This window comes from Schistocerca gregaria, chromosome 1 (genome assembly GCF_023897955.1).
Source record: "Schistocerca gregaria isolate iqSchGreg1 chromosome 1, iqSchGreg1.2, whole genome shotgun sequence".
Classification (NCBI taxonomy): Eukaryota; Metazoa; Arthropoda; class Insecta; order Orthoptera; family Acrididae; genus Schistocerca; species Schistocerca gregaria.
Window position 1 is genome coordinate 650,750,490 of NC_064920.1, and position 20,581 is coordinate 650,771,070.

General features: G+C 42.9%; 1 protein-coding gene across 1 annotated transcript in view; it reads left to right on the top strand.

The window, feature by feature from the left end:
• Nucleotides 1-1,236: 1,236 nt before the first annotated feature.
• Nucleotides 1,237-20,581, top strand: part of LOC126266770 (facilitated trehalose transporter Tret1-like) — a 33,356-nt gene continuing 14,011 nt past the window's right edge. The window contains exons 1-3 of the mRNA XM_049971335.1: nucleotides 1,237-1,285; nucleotides 8,839-9,551; nucleotides 16,896-17,171. Coding sequence (XP_049827292.1) covers nucleotides 1,237-1,285; nucleotides 8,839-9,551; nucleotides 16,896-17,171 — 1,038 coding nt within the window. The remainder of the gene's footprint in view (nucleotides 1,286-8,838; nucleotides 9,552-16,895; nucleotides 17,172-20,581) is intronic.

A 20,581-nucleotide genomic window follows, 5' to 3' on the forward strand; every position in this document is an offset into this window, starting at 1 on the left:
CGGGAACTACCTGTATCATAGTTCCATAGGTAACCGCAAACGTTTTTCCATGAAGTCGCTGACAGTCTTGTCTCACAGTGGGTCAGATGTATTAACAGTTACGGTGATTGCTTTTGAAATAATAGACTGTTTGTTTTTTTCCATCTGTCTCGTTTACATTTGAATGTCCCTTATTGGCGCTCAAGTTGGTTTCTGTGTGTACGCTGTTCAACACTAGAGCCACAACCGGGTATTGCGTCATCCTCTAGTTTTCTCGGAGAAGAAAAAGGAATCGAGTCAAATAAAGTCTTTGTGGTCGAGACTGCCAAATGACGATAGCTCAGGACACACAGTTTCGCGGTATAAATCTTTGATTTTGAAGAATGTTCATTGTCAGAAAGTGGCTCAGAGAGGTAGGAGAGTAGATGAAACATCGTACGTTGTAAAATACTGAACACTATCACCTTAACAGTGTAAAAAGTTGTGAATTTAGTGGAGTACCACAGTCAACAGAATTAAAGTTGTCTCCACAACATCATGAAAAACGAAGTACATACAACAGTAACGCAGTAACTGCGTGTCTTTTTAAACAAGGTTCAATGTATCTACCTTAGTAGTCATATTACTTGCCAAGCCACATTCTCTCTTTTAACAAAAAAAAAAAAAAATAGTTCAAATGGCTCTGAGCACTATGCGACTTAACTTCTGAGGTCATCAGTCGCCTAGAACTTAGAACTAATTAAACCTAACTAACCTAGGGACATCACACACATCCATGCCCGAGGCAGGATTCGAACCTGGGACCGTAGCGGTCGCTCGGTTCCAGACTGCAGCGCCTAGAACCGCACGGCCACTCCTGCCGGCTCTCTTTTAACAAATTAATTATAATTCTCTAAGAATATATTAAACAATGAAGCAATTGAGAGATTTCAGCAAGGTAGCATCAACTGCGAATGTCAAACATCTGTTATTGGCCCCAGAGAAGTGTTGGATAAGTGCTATCTCGAAGAAAACAAATTTCCCTCAGATTACTGCTCGACCTCTGTTCACACGAACACTTTAGCTACCACAAAGAGATGCTCTGGATTGTCATCATTCAATAAAAGATAACAAAATTACTGAATGTAAGTAGTTCGCAATATTCACTGATGCTCTCAGTCTTATCTACCATCTGATATCAAGTAACTAGAATGGAATATCCAGCATTTACGTATAAAGCGAGTCTATGAGTTGCAACTGCCTCCGACACCCTGAAGGATGGCGAACGGACGAAGCCGTCTACTGCAGCACCTGACTGCAGCCGCAGGTAAACAGCTACTCCTTTATAACTTTCCGTCACTGTCGCTTTTTATGGCTATACGTTGCAACAGTTCCTGAATTTCAGTGGAATCAAGCAGATAAATACACCGACAATCAAAATCCCCGCAATTTTCTGGCTTTACGGCATTTAATCTTCGATGAGTGGCTGCAGATGGACATGACACAAGCGAGAAAACTTATTACAGTAAAATAGGAGTACACTATCAAGAGCAAAATTCAACTGAGTCTGAGGGGGCAACTTGCAGAATTGGAGAAGTGAGAGCCAACGAAATTGCACTCTGATTAAGAAGGTAGGCTCTTATTTCAAACTCCTGCCGGCTAAACTCATTCCTGATTTCGTCGATTGCACTAGTCCACACTAGATGAACGGTAGTGTGGGAAGACAGTCTGGACGAGGGTATGGTGCCCACGTAAGCTGTTAGGTTACCAACTCGTACGAGAGACCAGTTAAACAAAAATCCAATGATAATATTCTCACAGAAATTACTCACATTATAACTCGCAGTATTAAATTAGTTCTAACCTGCACGCTCTCACTACAATGAAATCCGAATAATTCTGTTTCTGTAATTTCAAAGTAAGATTTTCATTTACAATATAACATCCACAAATGCAGGGTGAACCGGAACTCCACCGACAAACTTTCAAAGGTTGTTCAGGGATTTCTTACGAGCATTTTGGTGTAAGGGACACACGGTCTTTGGCCGCTCGTTACAGAGTTATTGCATTTCGCGAATAAAACCGTCTACATAACTTATTAAAATGTTCTTTATGTATTATGACATTTCAGCGACTACCATCATCAGGTATACAAAAACGTCAGGGACAGTTTTTAATACTGATACGGAACCTTCTTTTGTAAGGCCTAATCTTTTTAACATCAGATGATGGCAGTAGCTGAAACACCATAACAAATAAAGAAATTTTAATTAGCGATCTAGATGACTTTCTTCACAATGATCGCTGACTCATATTGGAAATTAATTTCCTATATTAATAATTGCTGCATTTCTGTTGGTTTCTTGCCCAAATCAGCTGTTTGTCTGTATTGCACTGAAAATAGTACGTAACATTTTCCATTTACTCACGGAGCTCGCCGTTGACAATAATGCCTACTTTACTCTTCTCGCCGCGCGTTGTGGCCGCACGGTTTGAGGCGCCATGTCACGGATTGCGCGGCCTCTGCCGCCGGAGGTTCGAGTCCTCCCTCAGGCATGGTTGTATGTGCTGTTCTTAGCATAAGATAGTTTAAGTAGTGTGTAAGTCTAGGGATCGACGGCCTCAGCAGTTTGGTCCCTTGAGAACTCGCAAACATTTTCTTTTTACTCTTCTCCCTCGAGCTTGCGCTCAGTACGCACTGTTCCGCCTCGGATTGCTCTTCCTATGTGTTACCTGTACGCTAACAGTGATACAAAGCAGTAAGGATAGGCTTAAGAGTTGCCCGCTATGCACTTCATGTATGGTTTCACTGAATGCAGTGGGAGAGTGGCACAACGACACCTACGCTGATCTGTTCCCACAGCCACGGCAACCACTTTACCATCCCTTTGCATATGTCCATAGGCTTCTATGAGAATCCGTGTGCTTTGCACGTCTTGGCGATTCTCTATTATACTCTTTCCGGTGTCGTGACGGCGTTTGCTCAGAAAGCGCAGATAACTGTGGTAAGAAACGGAACCTACACTGAGATGACAAAAGTCGTGCGATACCTGCCAATGTCGTTGCCCGACGTGGCATGTACTCAACAAGTCGTTGGGAGCGCCTGCAGAAATACTGAGCTATGCTGCCTCTGTAGGCGTCCGTAATTAAGAAATTGCTACAGGTACTTTGTACACTAACTGACATCTCGAATATGTCCCATAAATATTCGTTGAGATTTATGTCCATAGGCTTCTATGAGAATCCGTGTGCTTTGCACGTCTTGGCCATTCTCTATTGTACTCTTTCCGGTGTCGTGACGGCGTTTGCTCAGAAAGCGTAGGTAACTGTGGTAAGAAACGGAACCTACACTGAGATGACAAAAGTCGTGCGATACCTGCCAATGTCGCTGCCCGACGTGGCATGTACTCAACAAGTCGTTGGGAGCCCCTGCAGAAATACTGAGCTATGCTGCCTCTGTAGGCGTCCGTAATTACGAAATTGCTACAGGTACTTTGTGCACTAACTGACATCTCGAATATTTCCCAAAAATGTTCGTTGAGATTTATGTCCATAGGCTTCTATGAGAATCCGTGTGCTTTGCACGTCTTGGCCATTCTCTATTATACTCTTTCCGGTGTCGTGACGGCGTTTGCTCAGAAAGCGTAGGTAACTGTGGTAAGAAACGGAACCTACACTGAGATGACAAAAAGTCGTGCGATACCTGCCAATGTCGTTGCCCGACGTGGCATGTACTCTACAAGTCGTTGAGAGCCGCTGCAGAAATACTGAGCTATGCTGCCTCTGTAGGCGTCTGTAATTACGAAATTTCTACAGGTACTTTGTGCACTAACTGACGTCTCGAATATGTCCCATAAATGTTCGTTGAGATTTATGTCTGGCGATCTTAACGGCCAAACCATTCGCTCGAATTGTCCAGAATGCTCTTAAAAAAATCGCGAACAATTGTGGTCCGGTGACAAATTCATCATTGTTTGCGAACATCAAGTCCATAAATGGTTGCAAATGTTCTCCTAGTAGCCAAATATAACCATTGCCAGTCAATGATAGGTTCAGTTGAACTAGAGGACCCAGTCCATTCTATGTAAACACAGCCCACACTATTACAGAGCCACCATCAGCTTGCGCAGTGCGTTGTTGACAACTTGGATCCAAGGCTTCCCGGGGTCTGCACCACGCTCGAACTCTGCCATCAGCTCTTACTAACTTCTAGGGTGCGACTGATATGGTCGCGAGCCGAGGAGAGGCGCTGCAGGCAATGGTGTGCTGTTGAAAAGGCACTCGCGTCGGTTGTCTGCTGCTGCAGTCCATTAACGCAAGATTTCGCCACTCCTCAGTAATCACACTACGTACCACCCTGTGCTTGACGTAAACACCAAACTTTACTTAGTTCGTGGACGAATTTATATATACTATTGAATACTGGAGTTTACTACATAATTGAGTTTTTTTAAAGAAGTTAACTAAGTTACGAATCTCCAGATGAAGGACGCTTTTCTTCTTATACTTCGTCTTTTCTGTAGAAGCGGATTTCCTCGACAGAGCCTTATATTTTCTTAAATTTATAATGAGCAGAATATGAAAGATACCAACACCGTTTATACCTTCAGGTTTATTGCGAGGTACGCTTAGCTATTGGAATTGTTCCTGGAAGTAACGCTTCAATCTACTTCAAAACATTTGCTATTCCTGAATCAGACTTGAAGTTGAGCCAGAGGTCTGTATGAGCTGAGTAAAGGTTTGTGATCCTTTACCTCCACTGATCGAGGTGCACGCTTCGGACTGTAACCGCCATTCATGGCCGGCATACTACTCTTTGTGAGACTGTATTCAAGAAATCATTGTGCTCCAATCCATTGTCAATTAACACTGATTTCGTACGAAGCATTAGCATATGTTATTCCATCTACTTGTGAAGTCGACGGCGGCAGGTAGGAGCATTTTCACTAATCAACACGGTCTTACAGTGTCCTTAATTGTATATATTATGTAGTACAGGGATTCACCCACTTAAATGCCGATGCAACTTAAGCGCTTAACACAACCTGTTGTATTCCTGAAAAATGGTATCAATATAGTACTTGTTCATTGGATGACTCAAATTGTCTCTGCTTGAAGAAGCAGTTTCAGGAACTACGTTGGCAAAAATACAGTGACTGAAAGAAAAATTTCAGATTATGATCTTTAAAACATAACTAAGTAATGTGAGGGCAAACATTAGCAGGAAAGAAGGAAGGGATTCCGTCGACATCGAGGTTATTAGAGCTCAAATTGTTTGAAGGATGGGGTAGGAAATCAGTGACTCCCTTTCAAAGGAAACATCACAGAATTTGCCCGGAGTGATTTAGAGAAACACGTAAAACCTAGATCTAGATGGTTGGACACAGATTTGAATCGTCGTCCTCCCGGACACGAGTACAAGGTGCTAACCTCTGCGCCATCTCACTCGATAACATAGGCAGAAAGACACCCGTCCACGCTTACGTCCATATGATAAGATTTGTATGAAGTAGCTAGAACTGTCAGCAGCTAGTCTATAGTTGACAGCATCACTATTTCTGTGTATTTGTCCAGATCCCCAGCATGCACACTTCAGTACACAAGTATTAAACTAAATGCAAAAGCTGTAACATGTATTATTGTGGGAAGTATGGGATAGTATTTTGTTTCATTTTTAATGAAGAGTGTTAAGTGTATGAAAGAATAACGCGAAAATTATGATTATTCACTTACATTTCACATTGTCTACAGTTGAATATATGGGATCATAAGGCTGTAGATTCGTGTAGATATCTGAAACACTCAAACGACTTTTAACAAATTGCAAATTAATTTCAACCGGTTTTCACTAGCGTGTATAAAGTCGTCAGACTATCACTGCAGTTCGCCTACAGACCTATCCAGCCAAATCGTATGAGCATGGCCAGCAGCACAAGTAATTACAGCAACAATTTCCGTGGTTTACCTGTATGTTGTTCAGTAGTTCCCGATGTAATTCCTGCGCGTTATCTTCGTGACGTAATGTGAGCTGTTGCTGGAAGACTCCAGCAGAGCATTAATCGTATTGAAACTCGGCTATGGATGCACCTAGCAAAGAACCTTAGCTGCGGCATCCTTATGGTGGAATGAGAAAGCGTACTCGTTTCTCTATCAAATTAACGGTCTACTGGGCTCTACTGAAAACATCCGACATCACCGCATGAAGATAATGAGCAGAAATTACTTCAGAATATTGCAGAATGTCATCGGCAGTTTTCGACATAATGCCCGAGTGTCTTAACTTGCTTCATACAGCGGACCATTTGATAATATCTTAGTTAAAATTATCTTTAAAAGTGAAAGTATCTAACCAAAATTGTTTCCTTTTTTGTGAAAGTGTCAATGATAAGATTGTTCCAAATTAATTATTCAACAAACCTGCATCCGACTGCGCCTGTGAACTTGTTTCTTACACTCCTCCATTTTGACAGAAATGCAACATGCATTTGACGCAGCAATCAAGTTTAAGAGAATAGTGCTGTTTGTGAAATGGCATTAAGATGGTACTAAAAAACTAACTTTTGACCCTGATATTTACTTAATGAAATTATATCTTGACTTGAATAACACCAGTTGTACAATGGCATAAAATTAGTTATTTGAAATAACTTTGCTCTGATAACGTTCGTTATACCAAAATAGATTTCAAACCACGAACTGCACATAAATATTGCATAGAGGCTTCATTTTCTAACGTTCTTTCATTGGTGGGTAACTTTACTTTACTACTCATTTTCATATTCAATACAAGCAAAGGATGTGGATTACGATTCAGGCTGTTAGGTTTAAACACAATGTTGATCTCAACATATATATATTGTCAAAATTTCAAGTCTTTCACAATTCCTACCATTTACAATATTTTTGTAGCACGAACCACTCCTACAGCAAATTTTACAAAACGCTTACTGTGTCAAACCTTGGACATACAAATCCTAACTCTGAACATTATCTAGCAAAAACCATTTTGAAATCAGTATATATCTTCTCCCATTTATGTGCTAAAGTTTTCTTAAGGTAACTGCTCAGCGAGCGCGACTCCTACCTTGAAGCTGTCCGCACACGTCTGCTTCCTCTGGGCGCCTAGCTGCGACTCCCGAGTTTTTTTTTACTGCGCGCCCCCCGGCTCTCTTAAGCACCAAAGATCCTCCTACTCAAAGATATTATTTTCATTCCACCTTGCGGTTGGCAACTATCGACTTTATTTTCTGGACCTACCCTGATCAGACCTTAGCACATAACTTTCACATTTATGTGATTGAAGATGTTTGTTGATGACGTCTAGTGTAGAGGAAAGATGTCGGGTGTTTCATCGCCTTGAGACGTTTCAAATTCTTTTTTTTTTAGACTTGTTACTTGCCAGAGTTAACAATATAGAACTTGGAATGGGTGAATAATTGACTGATATGGATTACATCCCATCCCAATAATGAGGGAAGCGGTTGACCTGCAAGGACGACAGGTTTTGAGGACCGAGTAATCGTCAGAGGGGCACTCAGAGCCCAGGATTCATCATTGTCATCGATCCGACCTGCAACTGGTGCTTCAGTGGCCACTAGGACCATTAATAGGCGACCCAAAGTTCCCGGCGCCCTTTGCGCCGACTGCCATTGACCTCTGTACACCGACAAACCAGTTTGCAGTCGTGTTGGCCACATTCAGCCGGGAATCTTATTGACTGAAGTAGTACTGTCTTCAGTGATGAGTGCCCCTTGGAATTGAGCCCTGCTGACCAACGAAGACTCCTCAGATAGCGGTGGGATACCAACCTGGCTGTCGCTCGCCATACAGCCTGACAATCAGACGTGATGGTCTGGGGTTCATAGAACGACCCCTTTTATTGTCTTCCATGGCGCTCTTACAACAAAGCAGTTACGTCGACTATGTTCTGCACCCTGTTTTTCTGCCTTTCGTGGGAAGCCATCCTGGGCTTACATTTCTGCAAGATGTTCACCTGGACATGGCTTCAGTTTCTACTGCTTATCTTCGTACTTACCAAATACTACCTTGGCCAGCAAGGTTATCGGATCCCTCCCAAACTGAGAACGTTTGGAGCATTATCGGCAGGGCCCTTCAAGCAACTCGGGATTTTGGCCAATTGCGCAGAATTTGGGACGATGTCCCTCAGGAGGACATTCAACAACTCTATCAGTCAGTGCCAAGCCGAACAACTGCATGCGTAAGGGTCAGAGTTGGACCAACGCGTTAATGACTTGCTCAGTTTGTGAAGGTTTTTCTCTTGAATAAATCGTCAAATTCTTCCTGAAATTGTAATCATCTGTTTGCGTGAACGTGTACATCACATGTACCGATCTCCGATTAATTCGGATAATTCCTTCGTGGTGCTTTGGCTTTTTTTTCGTCTCAGAGAGTATATAATGAAATACTGGTAACATTTTTAGTTTTCTTTTATTAGTATGCTGGCGCTCACGGTGTTGTTGTAAAACAGAAAGAACTTTTTGAACTATGTATCAGGGTAGCTGCATCATTTTTGCATTTTCATGTAATAAAATTTAAATCTAACTGGCTTATGAATAAGTACTGACACCGTAATTTTGTTATCGATTAATCTAAATACTTCAAAAATATGTGTTCTTCTCTCTCATATTACTAATATATTCGAACGAAAGTTTTAGACCTTTGTAAGTGTGCTTTCGCGAAAACATACAAGGAAGCACTTGGGATGTAATCTATATCAGTCAATTATGCCATATAAAATTAGTCCACCTAAGAGCTAAGCACTTACAACATGTTAATGGAACTCAGTTTCTGAAATGCAGCAGCAGCAGCAGCTGTACTAGTTAGCACGCTGATGTTTACATGGCCTTCTTTTTTTCACAGCGTCGCTGATCAACATGTGCTACGGTACCTTCATGGGTTGGCCTGGGACGACTCTGCCAATCCTGGAGGCAGAAGATTCGCCGCTTCCACTCACCGCCGACGAGGGCTCTTGGCTCGCGTCCATCAACTCACTCACCATGCTGGTGGCCATATTCGCCACCGGCTACGCCGTTGACGTTGTGGGACGTAAGAAAGTGTTGCTGTTCGGAGCCGTACCTCTGTTCATCTGGTGGGTGATGGTGGCGTTCGCCAATTCTTACGGAATGCTGCTCGCAGCTCGAGCGATTGGTAGCTTGGGCGGCGGCCCCATCATCACGGCCTTGCCAGTGTTTCTGTGTGAGATAGCCGACACCGACGTAAGAGGGACGCTAATTGTGATCCACTACTTCCTCATGCAGTGTGGTTACCTGCTCGTGTATAGCATTGGGCCTTACCTGTCCGTCACCACTGTTGCTCTCATCTGCGCCTCAATTCCGATCATCTTCTTCTTGACATTCATCTGGATGCCGGAGTCACCATACTACTTTCTCAAGCAACGCAGAGAAGCGGAAGCTGTGAAGTGTCTCGAAAGATTCAAAGGTCAACTGTCAAGGGAAGAACTGAAGTTTGAGCTGGAGTCGATGTATCAAGCTATAAGAGAGAAACAACAAAGTAAAGGAAAGTTGAAAGATGTCATCTTGGTGCCTGTGCACCGCAGGACATTGCTCTTAGCGGTAGGGTTCATTCTGTTCCAGATGTCGTCTGGATCGATAGCTCTCGCCACGTACACGACGTACATATTTGAGAAGAGTGGAAGCGAGCTCGACTCGAACATCTCTTCCATTGAAACTTCCTGGCAGATTAAAACTGTGTGCCCGACCGAGACTCGAACTCGGGACCTTTGCCTTTCGCGGTCAAGTGCTCTACCAACTGAGCTACCGAAGCACGACTCACGCCCGGTACTCACAGCTTTACTTCTGCCAGTACCTCGTCTCCTACCTTCCAAACTTTACAGAAGCTCTCCTGCGAACCATGCAGAACCAGCACTCCCGAAAGAAAGAAAGAAAGAAAGTTTGGAAGGTAGGAGACGAGGTACTGGCAGAAGTAAAGCTGTGAGTACCGGGCGTGAGTCGTGCTTCGGTAGCTCAGTTGGTAGAGCACTTGCCCGCGAAAGGCAAAGGTCCCGAGTTCGAGTCTCGGTCGGGCACACAGTTTTAATCTGCCAGGAAGTTTCATATCAGCGCACACTCGGCTGCAGAGTGAAAATCTCATTCTGGATCTATTCCATTATCCTGACGGCCGTCACGCTTGGGGCAAACGTTGTGTCGTCGCTGGTCGTCGAGAGGTTCGATCGGCGGCCCCTCTGTATGGCGTCTTTCTCAGCGTGCGTCTTCTGTCTGGCTGCAGAGGGAGCTTACTTCTACGTCGACGATATCTACGGAGACGTGCCTACTGCATTCGACTGGGTGCCGCTCGCCGGCATGATTGGATTCAGTGTAAGAAAATAATGACAAGGGAAACGTTTCGTTCAAGGTTTAGGCACGAATTTTTAATTACTGTCTTGAAAAAAAAAAAAAAACAATCTCCGTTCACAAAACTTGGTTCTTCTCAACATGTTCACCTTTCAGTGCAACACGTTTTTCCCCAGAGAGGGAGACATTGTAGAAGTCTGCATTTTGGCTATTCCGAAACGTTCCGCCTTGAAAATCCCCTAGTTATTCTGTGCTACTGTTCCTAAATTGACTGCCACAGTCCTTGTATCCCAGGCTGTGCGAACGAAAGAAGGTTGCTCCAGTAGGCGGGCGAAATAAATACTGACAGGCCACCGGGATGTCATATTAATATTCTATCCAGTATTAGGCCATGAGAAGGCGTGCACTACGACCTTACTTGCAAGAAGCCACTGATTTGAGTGGACACTTGGGACATGTGTAGTAATCGCAACCTAAGTAAAGGATTTATAAAGTAATACTAAGACACATATTCTTAAATTAGTACAGAACTAGGTACTCTTAACCGACGGCAGCCTCCACTGATGGCCAATACAGAAGGTCTACTGCCATCTCTGCATAAGGGTTAAATTTCACTAAAGTGAGATCTCGCAGGATGTGGGTACTGCGATGTTTGGGTACGTCTGATTGAGGTTAACCATTAATACGCGCTCATCTGGAGATAGATTGGGTCTAAAGTTGAGCGAAGGGTAGCGGTTTGAAGAGCAGAGGGGAAAAAGTGCCAAGGCAAGAGCCATGGGAAAAATACGTCTGCGATAGTTGGGTCGGGTTGTAAGAGCAGTAGCGGTTTTATCACTGCCTGCAACAGGTCATGCAAGGGTAGGCTTCGTTAGTAGCGGGTATCCTGCAGGTCGATACCTTTGTTGTGGGGTGGTGTTACTCGACGGCTGCCGGTGGGTGCCAGTGTTGGCTTCTCGATCAGCGTCACCAAACCTGTAACAGTCAGATTCATCATCGTCTTGTGTCCTATAGGTCATATATCAGATTCACAGTGTAGGGTAATGTTGTGCGTCAGTGTCGAGATTGTCTGTTTCGCTGCTGTAGCCTGTTGGTCGACATTAATAGCATCTGGCACATCCAGTCAACGTTGCTGATATGCAGGGGCTTGCCGATGTTGTGGGTGTATGTTAGCTTGCCGTAGGTGGTTATGCCCTAGCTTGTAGTCTTTGACTGCTTATGCTTCCTCCTATGGTTGTGATCATAGTTTCCCAGAGTAAGGATGAGAGGAGTGTTCGAGTGTCCCGAGTTCTTGTGTAGTCGTGTGGCGTATTTTTTAAATTCTTCCTTGAGGGTTTCAAGACGGTACACATAATGAAGATTCACAGTGCGTGTGCAGCGTGGAGTGTTGCTAATGATGCGTAGCACCTTGTTCTCTATGATCTGCAGGCGGCGTAGGCCTGTAGGAGCAGCGTATCCCAGACGGGAGCTGCATACGTCATCAGAGGTCTAGTCAGTGTCATGTATATGGACCTAGACACCATCCTGTTCAGTGTGCTTTTCCTGTTGAACATTGGGCAGAGTCGTTCGAGCCTCGCGCGCGTTCTGTTGGCAACGTATTCAGTGTGGTCCCCCCATGTAAGTTTCGGCCCAGCCAGACACCGAGATATCTGACTTTTCTCGGAAACACGTTGGGTGTCATGCAGTGTTACCAGTCGACATAGTTGATGTCTGCGCAGTAGCTTCGGTCTACGAATGAACAGAACTGCCTCGCACTTGTTGTTCCAACCAAGGCTCGGCAGTTCTGAGTGCGTTCTGTATTCGTGAATTTATGTTCGACGGTTTCCAGCCTTGCGCAAGGATGGCTGTGTCATCTGCGTAGATGGCTAAAGTCGTGTTTTGCGTTGCTGAAAAGTCATTAATGTACTGGCTGAACAAACTGCTTCCCTGGGGTACTCCAGCTGGCATACCGTGTTATGTGGATTGTTTTCCCTGCACATCAGTGTTAAAAAATCTGTTCGTGAGATATGACTGTATGTTTGGGTCCTCTAGCAGATTACAACGCTGCAGTAGAGCGAGAATTTCAGTGTGTATAATGGCTGTCTACATACACCTGCAAACAAGCAGAAACTAATTGCCTCAATTTATTTGTTCTTGATAATTAAAACTTCATGACTAACCGTCGCATCTGTTAGTGTTAATCTGTTGTTATGTGGTTTGTTGGGTCGATATGCAGTTAGTAAGTATATTGTAAATTTATAACTTTTATACTGTAGTTTTGAATATTCATTGCAGATGGCTCCTGTTACGTTATAAACGTTTTGTTGAAATTGTGTATAAACACATGAAGTGTGGTTTGACCTTTACCTCACGTTTACGTGTACAAGAATTGTTCTTCAAGCGTCTCAGAATTCTAGGTCTTCAATCTCTGTACATATGCTCACGCATAAGAGCTGTTGTTAACGGTATGTACTCGATCAAGAGAGACAGCCACATTCAATCGGTGAACGTTAGATGGACAAACGATTTGCCCGTACATAGCACTTTCTTAAGCACGGTACAGACAAGTGTGCCCCTTTCTGCAGGTTTCATTTCTAACAGGTTTTCTGCAGAACTGAAAAGGTTGAGGGATAAATTGCTAAATTTTGGAATATAAGTTGAAAGACCTCCTTGTGTCACACTCCTTTTATACTGCACAGGAATACTTTACAGTAGTCTGGAGCCTGACACTTTAATATATTACACTGACGTGTGGACAAGCATATAAACTGACGTAAAAATTTTGCGGTATTAGAAAATAATTAATGTAGGGTAATGAAATGTCGGAGACACACTTGTCTAGGTAACATACTAAAGTGATTAACATTGCAGGATCACAGGTTAATGTAAGCGTGAGATAAGCCAGCCGCGCGACCACTAAGCTCGCAGGTTCGAATCCTGCCTCGGGCATGGATGTGTTCAAAAATGGTTCAAATGGCTCTGAGCACTATGGGACTCAACTGCTGTGGTCATCAGTCCCCTAGAACTTAGAACTACTTAAATCTAACTAACCTAAGGACATCACACACATCCATGCCCGAGGCAGGATTCGAACCTGCTACCATAGTGGTCGCGCGGTTCCAGATTGAAGCGCCTAGAACCGTTGGGCCACAGCGGCCGGCTTTCATCAGAAAACACATCAGACCTCCACCCTGCTCTCCACTGAGATCTTCCTTCACAACAGCTCTCGCGTATCGCGTTACGATGCACCAGAGTGACGCACCGAAAACGATGGTCTTCCCTCGTGGTAGCGGCACGTGGACGTTCAGAGCCTGGTCTTGTTGCGACGTACATTCTCGTGACAATCGCTGCCAGCAATCATGTACAGTGGCTATATTTCTGCCAAATAGCAAAAGGAACATCTAGCTTCTCGTAATCCTATTACACGGCCTCATTCAATCTCAGCGAGGTGCTGATAATGTCATTTTTCTCGCCTTAAATGCATTTCTAGCTAATATCAAGTTACGAATTCCAATCTCAAAGGTAACTAACGCTCACGATCGTTACAGCGTGCATTTAAAGCAAACCTCATTTGCATCCCCATGGTTTCGTAACTAGCGCCACTCTTATGCGACTGGCGCGAAATTTGAATAGACATCATCTTTCAGATACTGAAACACGCCTACCAATTATAGTTTACGTCGCGCAACGCCTTCGTGGTCTGATTTATTTTCCGTCAGTGTATTTATTTTATACAATATTGTAAGTCTTGGTGTGTGTTAAATTTTTGGGTTCATATTATTTTTAGATTTTTTAATTCGCTTTCTGTGACTTATGTTGTGGCTCATGCTATGACTGTTTCCTTACACTATCTATATTGTCATCTTTCTGTTTCTTCCTATCACTCATTTCTCGAATAATCTAGTGCGTGACCCATTCATTGCTAGCATTTTTGCTTAATACTCTTGCCACATCTTCTACAGCTTTCAGCAGCGCCTGTTTCATTTTTATCTATACCTTTTTCTCATCGTGTCTATCTCCGTAACTGAGGGATCTGCGCAGCTGACTGTCACGCTGAGGACCCAGTTTCGATTCGATATACTAGGAGGAATTTTTAATTCGCGGAAGGACTGGATAAGGGCGCAAACAGCCTTGTGACGCCAGTTGAGAAGCACTTGATCGAGTACTTACGGTACCGTGTATGCTAACCAGAAAACGCTCGGGATAGCGATGTGCTGAAGCCACGCCCATACATATCGCATCTCGATGACTTCGTTGCCTGAAGATGATACGGCGGTCGGACGGTCCCATCTGGCCCGTCTGTGGCCTGTACGGCGGTGCTTGTGCTTTTATTCTCATCCTGACATTATTCTGTTTCATTACTATCTTTACTCAGCTTAGAGATGAAATGTTTTTTGGTCTGTAATTTTGAACTGCTCCACATCTAAATTGTTTTTGTTTTGTGAGTTGTTGGTGTTGTGGTCTTCAGTCCTAAGACTGGTTTGATGCAGCTCTCCATGCTACTCTCTCCTGTGCAAGCGCATTCATCTCCCAGTACCTACTGCAACGTACATGCTTCTGAATCTGCTTAGTGTATTCATCTCTTGGTCTCTCTCTACAATTTTTACCCTCCACGCTGCCCTCCAATACTAAATTGGTGATCCCTTGATGTCTCAGAACATGTCCTACCTACCGATCCCTTCTTCTAGTCAAGTTGTGCCACAAACTTCTCTTCTCCCCAATCCTATTCAATACCTCCTCATTAGTTATGTGATCTACCCATCTAATCTTCAGCATTCTTCTGTAGCACCACATTTCGAAAGCTTCTATTCTCTTCTTGTCCAAACTATTTATCGTCCTTGTTTCACTTCCACACATGGCTACACTCCATACAAATACTCTCAGAAACGACTTCCTGACACTTAAATCCCTCCCTCGATGTTAACAAATTTCTCTTCTTCAGAAACGCTTCCTTACCATTGCTAGTCTACCATTGCTAGTCTACATTTTATATCCGCTCTGCTTCGACCATCATCAGTTATTTTGCTCCCCAAATAGCAAAACTCCTTTACTAGTTTAAGTGTCTCATTTCCGAATCTAATTCCCTCAGCGTCAACCGGCTTAATTCGACTACATTCCATTATCCTCGTTTTGCTTTTGTTGATGTTCATCTTATATCCTCCTTTCAAGACATTGTCCATTCCGTTCAACTGCTCTTCCAAGTCCTTTGCTTTCTCTGACAGAATTACAATGTCATCGGCGAATCTCAAAGTTTTTATTTCTTCTCCATGGATTTTAATACCTGCTCCGAATTTTTCTTTTGTTTACTTTATTGTTTGCTCAATATACAGATTGAATAACATCGGGGAGAGGCCACAACCCTATCTCACTCCCTTCCGAACCACTGCTTCCCTTTCATGTCCCTCGACTCTTGTAACTGTCATCTTGTTTCTGTACAAATTGTAAATAGCCTTTCGCTCCCTGTATTATACTCCAACCACCTTTAGAATTTGAAAAAGAGTATTCCAGTCAACATTGTCAAAAGCTTTCTCTAAGTCTACAAATGCTAGAAACGTAGGTTTGCCTTTCCTTAATCTTTCTTCTAAGATACGTCGTAAGGTCTGTATTGCCTCACGTGTTCCAACATTTCTACGGAATCCAAACGAATCTTCCCCAAGGTCGGCTTCTACTAGTTTTTTCACTTGTCTGTAAGGAATTCGCGTTAGTATTTTGCAGCTGTGATGTATTAAACTGATAGTTCGGTAATTTTCACATCTGTCAACACCTGTTTTCTTTGGGATAGCATTTATTAAATGGTCCAAATGGCTCTGAGCACTATGGGACTTAACATCTATGGTCAGCAGTCCCCCAGAACTTAGAACTACTTAAACCTAACTAACCTATGGACATCACACAACACCCAGTCATCACGAGGCAGAGAAAATCCCTGACCCCGCCGGGAATCGAACCCGGGAACCCGGGCGTGAGAAGCGAGAACGATACCTCACGACCACGAGCTGCGGACTTGAATTTGTTACATTATTCTTGAAGTCTGAGGGTATTTCGCCTGTCTCATACATCTTGCTCACCAGATGGTAGAGTTTTGTCAGGACTGGCTCTCCCAAGGCTGTCAGTAGTTCTAATGGAATGTTGTCTACTCGTGGGGCCTTGTTTCGACTTAGGTCTTTCAGTGGTCTGTCTAACTCTTCACGCAGTACCATATCTCCCATTTCATCTTCATCTACATCCTCTTCCATTTCCATAATGTTGTCCTCAAGTACATCGCCATTGTATAGATCCTCTATATACTCCTTCCACCTTTCTGCTTTCCCATCTTCGCTTAGAACTGGGTTTCCACTTGACCTGTTGATATTCATACAAGTGGTTCTCTTTTCTCCAAAGGTATCTTTACTTTTCCTGTAGGCAGTATCTATCTTACCCCTCTACATCCTTACATTTGTCCTCTAGCCATTCCTGCTTAGCCATTTTACACTTCCATCTCATTTTTGAGACGTTTGTATTCCTTTTTGCCTGCTTCATTTACTGCATTTGTGAGTAACGTGCATTAACCTTGATATTATAGAGTAGCCCTGGATATTACTAGGAGTCTGGAAGAAATCAATCTTGTGACAAGCGTTAAACTTGTTGCAGATTTTGGCCTCTATTGGTCTCGCACTAGTGCTGTCCTTGGTCATGGGTGAGCTGTTCCACGTGTCGGTGAAGGGGGTCGCTTCAGCTGTTGGCATCACCGTGATGGCGCTGTACGGCTTCTTCCTGCAGAAGATGTTCCAAGTGGTCTCTGACGGCCTGGGCGCCTACTACTCCTTCTGGGGCTTCACCGTGATGTGTGTGGGTGCCGTCGTTTATGTTTACGCGCTCATGCCTGAGACGAGGAACAAAACTTTTGCTCAGATCAACGAAGAAATGGTCAGTCGCGTAGGCGGAGCAGCAGGCAGTACTCCCGAGGAACTCTCGAAAGAATGTCCGATCTGAAATTAAAGACGTATTGGCTCAGTTCTTGTATTAAGATCTGACTGGTGGATTCATATGTGAGATAACTGTTGAGATACAGCGAATGTTAGAAGAAAGCATCTGATCGTGGCATTCATTATTGGGAGAAATTATAATCCTAAATTAAAGTGGATAAGGTGAGCCATTTGCGGAACTGGCAAAGGTGGAATATCTGACACAAATGTGAAAAATCTCTGGGTAGAACAAACTTAGAAGTCGACCCTAAGTACGAACGTAGAAATAATTTATTTTCTGAAGAACCAGAGTACGGTAACAACTTGACAACGGCCGGTGAAAAACCAATGTCGCTAACTCTGTATTATACTGAATGCTACAGAGTTAAGAAAATGGTGCATTAAGTGTCAGATATGTTTGTGTTTTTGAATCTTAGTAACATAACAGAGAAACAACTGAAATAATAATTAAGCAATTTTTATCTCACACGCCGTCGGCTAGAACAGAGATATATGCAATGAATTAGAATCCTGCATACAAAAAACAGATGTGTTACATACTGAAAGTAAAGAATCTCTTGAAGGGAGAATTTTAACTGCACGAACTGACAGATATGTGACGAATGAATAAAGGTAATCACAGGTGGCGGACATCTGCTTGTGACAGTAACTAATAATAAACTATTTTTGAATCATCGATATTCTTTCTTTTAAAGTACATGTAACTGACAAACTGCAATTGTTTGCCAGAATTCTAACGTAACATATAAGTCCTGCGGATCCACATCTGCATGGATGGTCCGTGTGGTTGCCGTGTGATTTTGGTTTGCGTCCTCTTTCCCCAAAAACGAAAAAAAATGAAAGTGATCCATAGGCTTGCCGTCTTTCGACCAGGTCAAAACACAAAAGACAGAAATTTAGGAGTGGAGAAGCTACATTCGTTCCATATATCTTGGGAATGAGATAATAAATGTTGCCCCAGAAATTCCAGAGCGTAAGTAACCATAAAGAAAAAAAAGACGATTTTTTCAGCTTCATTATATAATGAACGTTTGAGGAAATTAGGCTTACAGTTTTTGACACATTCCCACCATAAAATTCTGATTAATGCAGCGTTCTGTTCAGTTTATTTGCCTTGGATTGCCAGCAGCAACTTCAAAAGGCTACATAAAGGGAATACTGTAGTGCTTTCGAACACCGTTTTCCCACAGTCAATACAATACACTGTAGATACTGTTCTGAATTAGAAGAAAAATATTTCGTAACCCTTTTATTACTGGTATCGCCTTGTTATCGCAATACTGTTCAGTGAACAATTTATAAAGACACAAATGCTCTGTAACAGTAATGTAACAAAGTACTGGATTATAAACATTGTTTTTTGTTTTCCCATCAGAAGTAAGAGGAAATAAACTCTTGAGCAAATAAAAATGTGTGTGTTTCAGAATAGCTCTGGCACGCCTGAAGTAATTAACTGCGCTGCTTGGTTATAACCCCCATTTCCTTCCCTCCCTCACGATCCTATATATAAACGCTTGGGATGATTGATTCCTTAGTACATAAAAATATTGGAAAATTTTTTAGAAGATAGTACAGGGTTCCACAGAGTTCTATTAGATTAAACGTTAATTTACGCGTTTTAGATTATTTTTACATATCATTTTTGTGCTATCTACTCTTAGGAAAATCAGTGATATATTACCTTCATGATTTTTTTTCAATTAGTGCGCCAAATTCGGTTAAAATTTCCACGGGCTTTCCAGAGTTAGATCTTACTAGTAACTGGCTTCCCACACCTCCTTCGCCACTAGTGATACTAATAGTGTGTCACTACTGTATTATTGCTTGCACTACAGATCATGTACATAGTGTGGATGAAAGCTCTCTAAGCGTTTCATTATAATCCATCTATCCACTAGTAACCTTTTTTTATATAGACATTTATATGTCTGTAGATCCTCTTCTTAAATACTAAATTTTCAAATTGGTTGATTCCTGATGTTGCTTGGTTATCACAATATTCTACGGTAAACAAATTATAAATAAACATTGACGTATAGTTTTATAAGGATATATCACATACGCAAAAACATAAAATAGTGTCTCTAACAGCAAAAGGGACATAAATTATATTTTTATATTTGAACTCTGAAAGCCATTCTGGACTTTATGGTAGAAGGTTCACTTCACTCTACCAGATATTAACGGTTTCTCCTATTTTGTTACTGCTGTGGAGTGAGAACGGCGACAGGCACCTGTTCAAGCAGTGTGGTGGTGCATGACTCAGAGACAGCGTGTTCGAATTTGGATGATGGGGTAAATTTTCGTTACCAGTGATCGCAGTTCACTTCTGGCCGCGGCAGCGAACAGGTGTGCGCACATCATTCCAATAGCAGGGCCAAGCTAATTCTGTTTCTGTTCGAGAAGAAGATGTCGATGACGGTAAGTTCTGTGCTGGATACTAAAACTACAACAGCAGGAATACAGCAAATGAAATACAGAGTATAGTAGGAAGAGCAACTGGCTCAGAGTAAAAAGGGTGCTAAATTTGGTATACTGGAGAGTTGCCACCTCTAGTACCAACAATGGCTCTAACTCTGCTGGGTCAATGATAGTCGAACTGCGCCTTGTATGACAAATGTGGGTACGTCATTCCATCACGCTTCAACTGAGTCCAGAGTTCATCAACTGTAGGCTGACGAGTGGTGGCGTGGCAGTCTCTTGGCAACCCATCACCACGTGGCAAGGAGAACCCCAGCAGTGGCTGCCGGGATCACTACTCGTGGTGATCACTACTCGTGGTGCTTCAGACGTTGTTGCACTGTCTGCGTATGTCTGTTCTCCAGACCAGCTCATTTCGTGACGCAAGGTACATGACGTGGCATTACGATGCTACATGACGAGCGAACTGTGTGTCTGTCCTCTTGGGTGCTAGTCGCTTGAGGCTGTTGGGGACCTGAACGATGCTGAACATAAGTCCTCTGAACCAATCGATTCCATATTCGGAAGGTACTCGTCCTATCTCGACCAACGCGGGCAGCGGTATCGAGGGAGATAAACTGCAGTCTCTTTAGGCCACGATCCTACTGCTGTCAAATTTCGACACATAGTAGCAGAGCTCCTCCTTCTTACACGAGGCATAACATTATCTTCTCATGAACAATCAACTTTTAAGGCAATTTATGGGTGACAAACTGTTTGCGTAATATTTTCTTTATACAGACAGTGTAGAAAGCATTACTCTCACCTACGTTTTGTGGTTGTGCTAAATACTAATCATTATGCCTGATCTTCGTGGTTGCTGTGACATTAATCTTCAACTTGATAATGCAACAGTTTGTTGTCCGTGCTGTCCTGAACTGCTATACACAG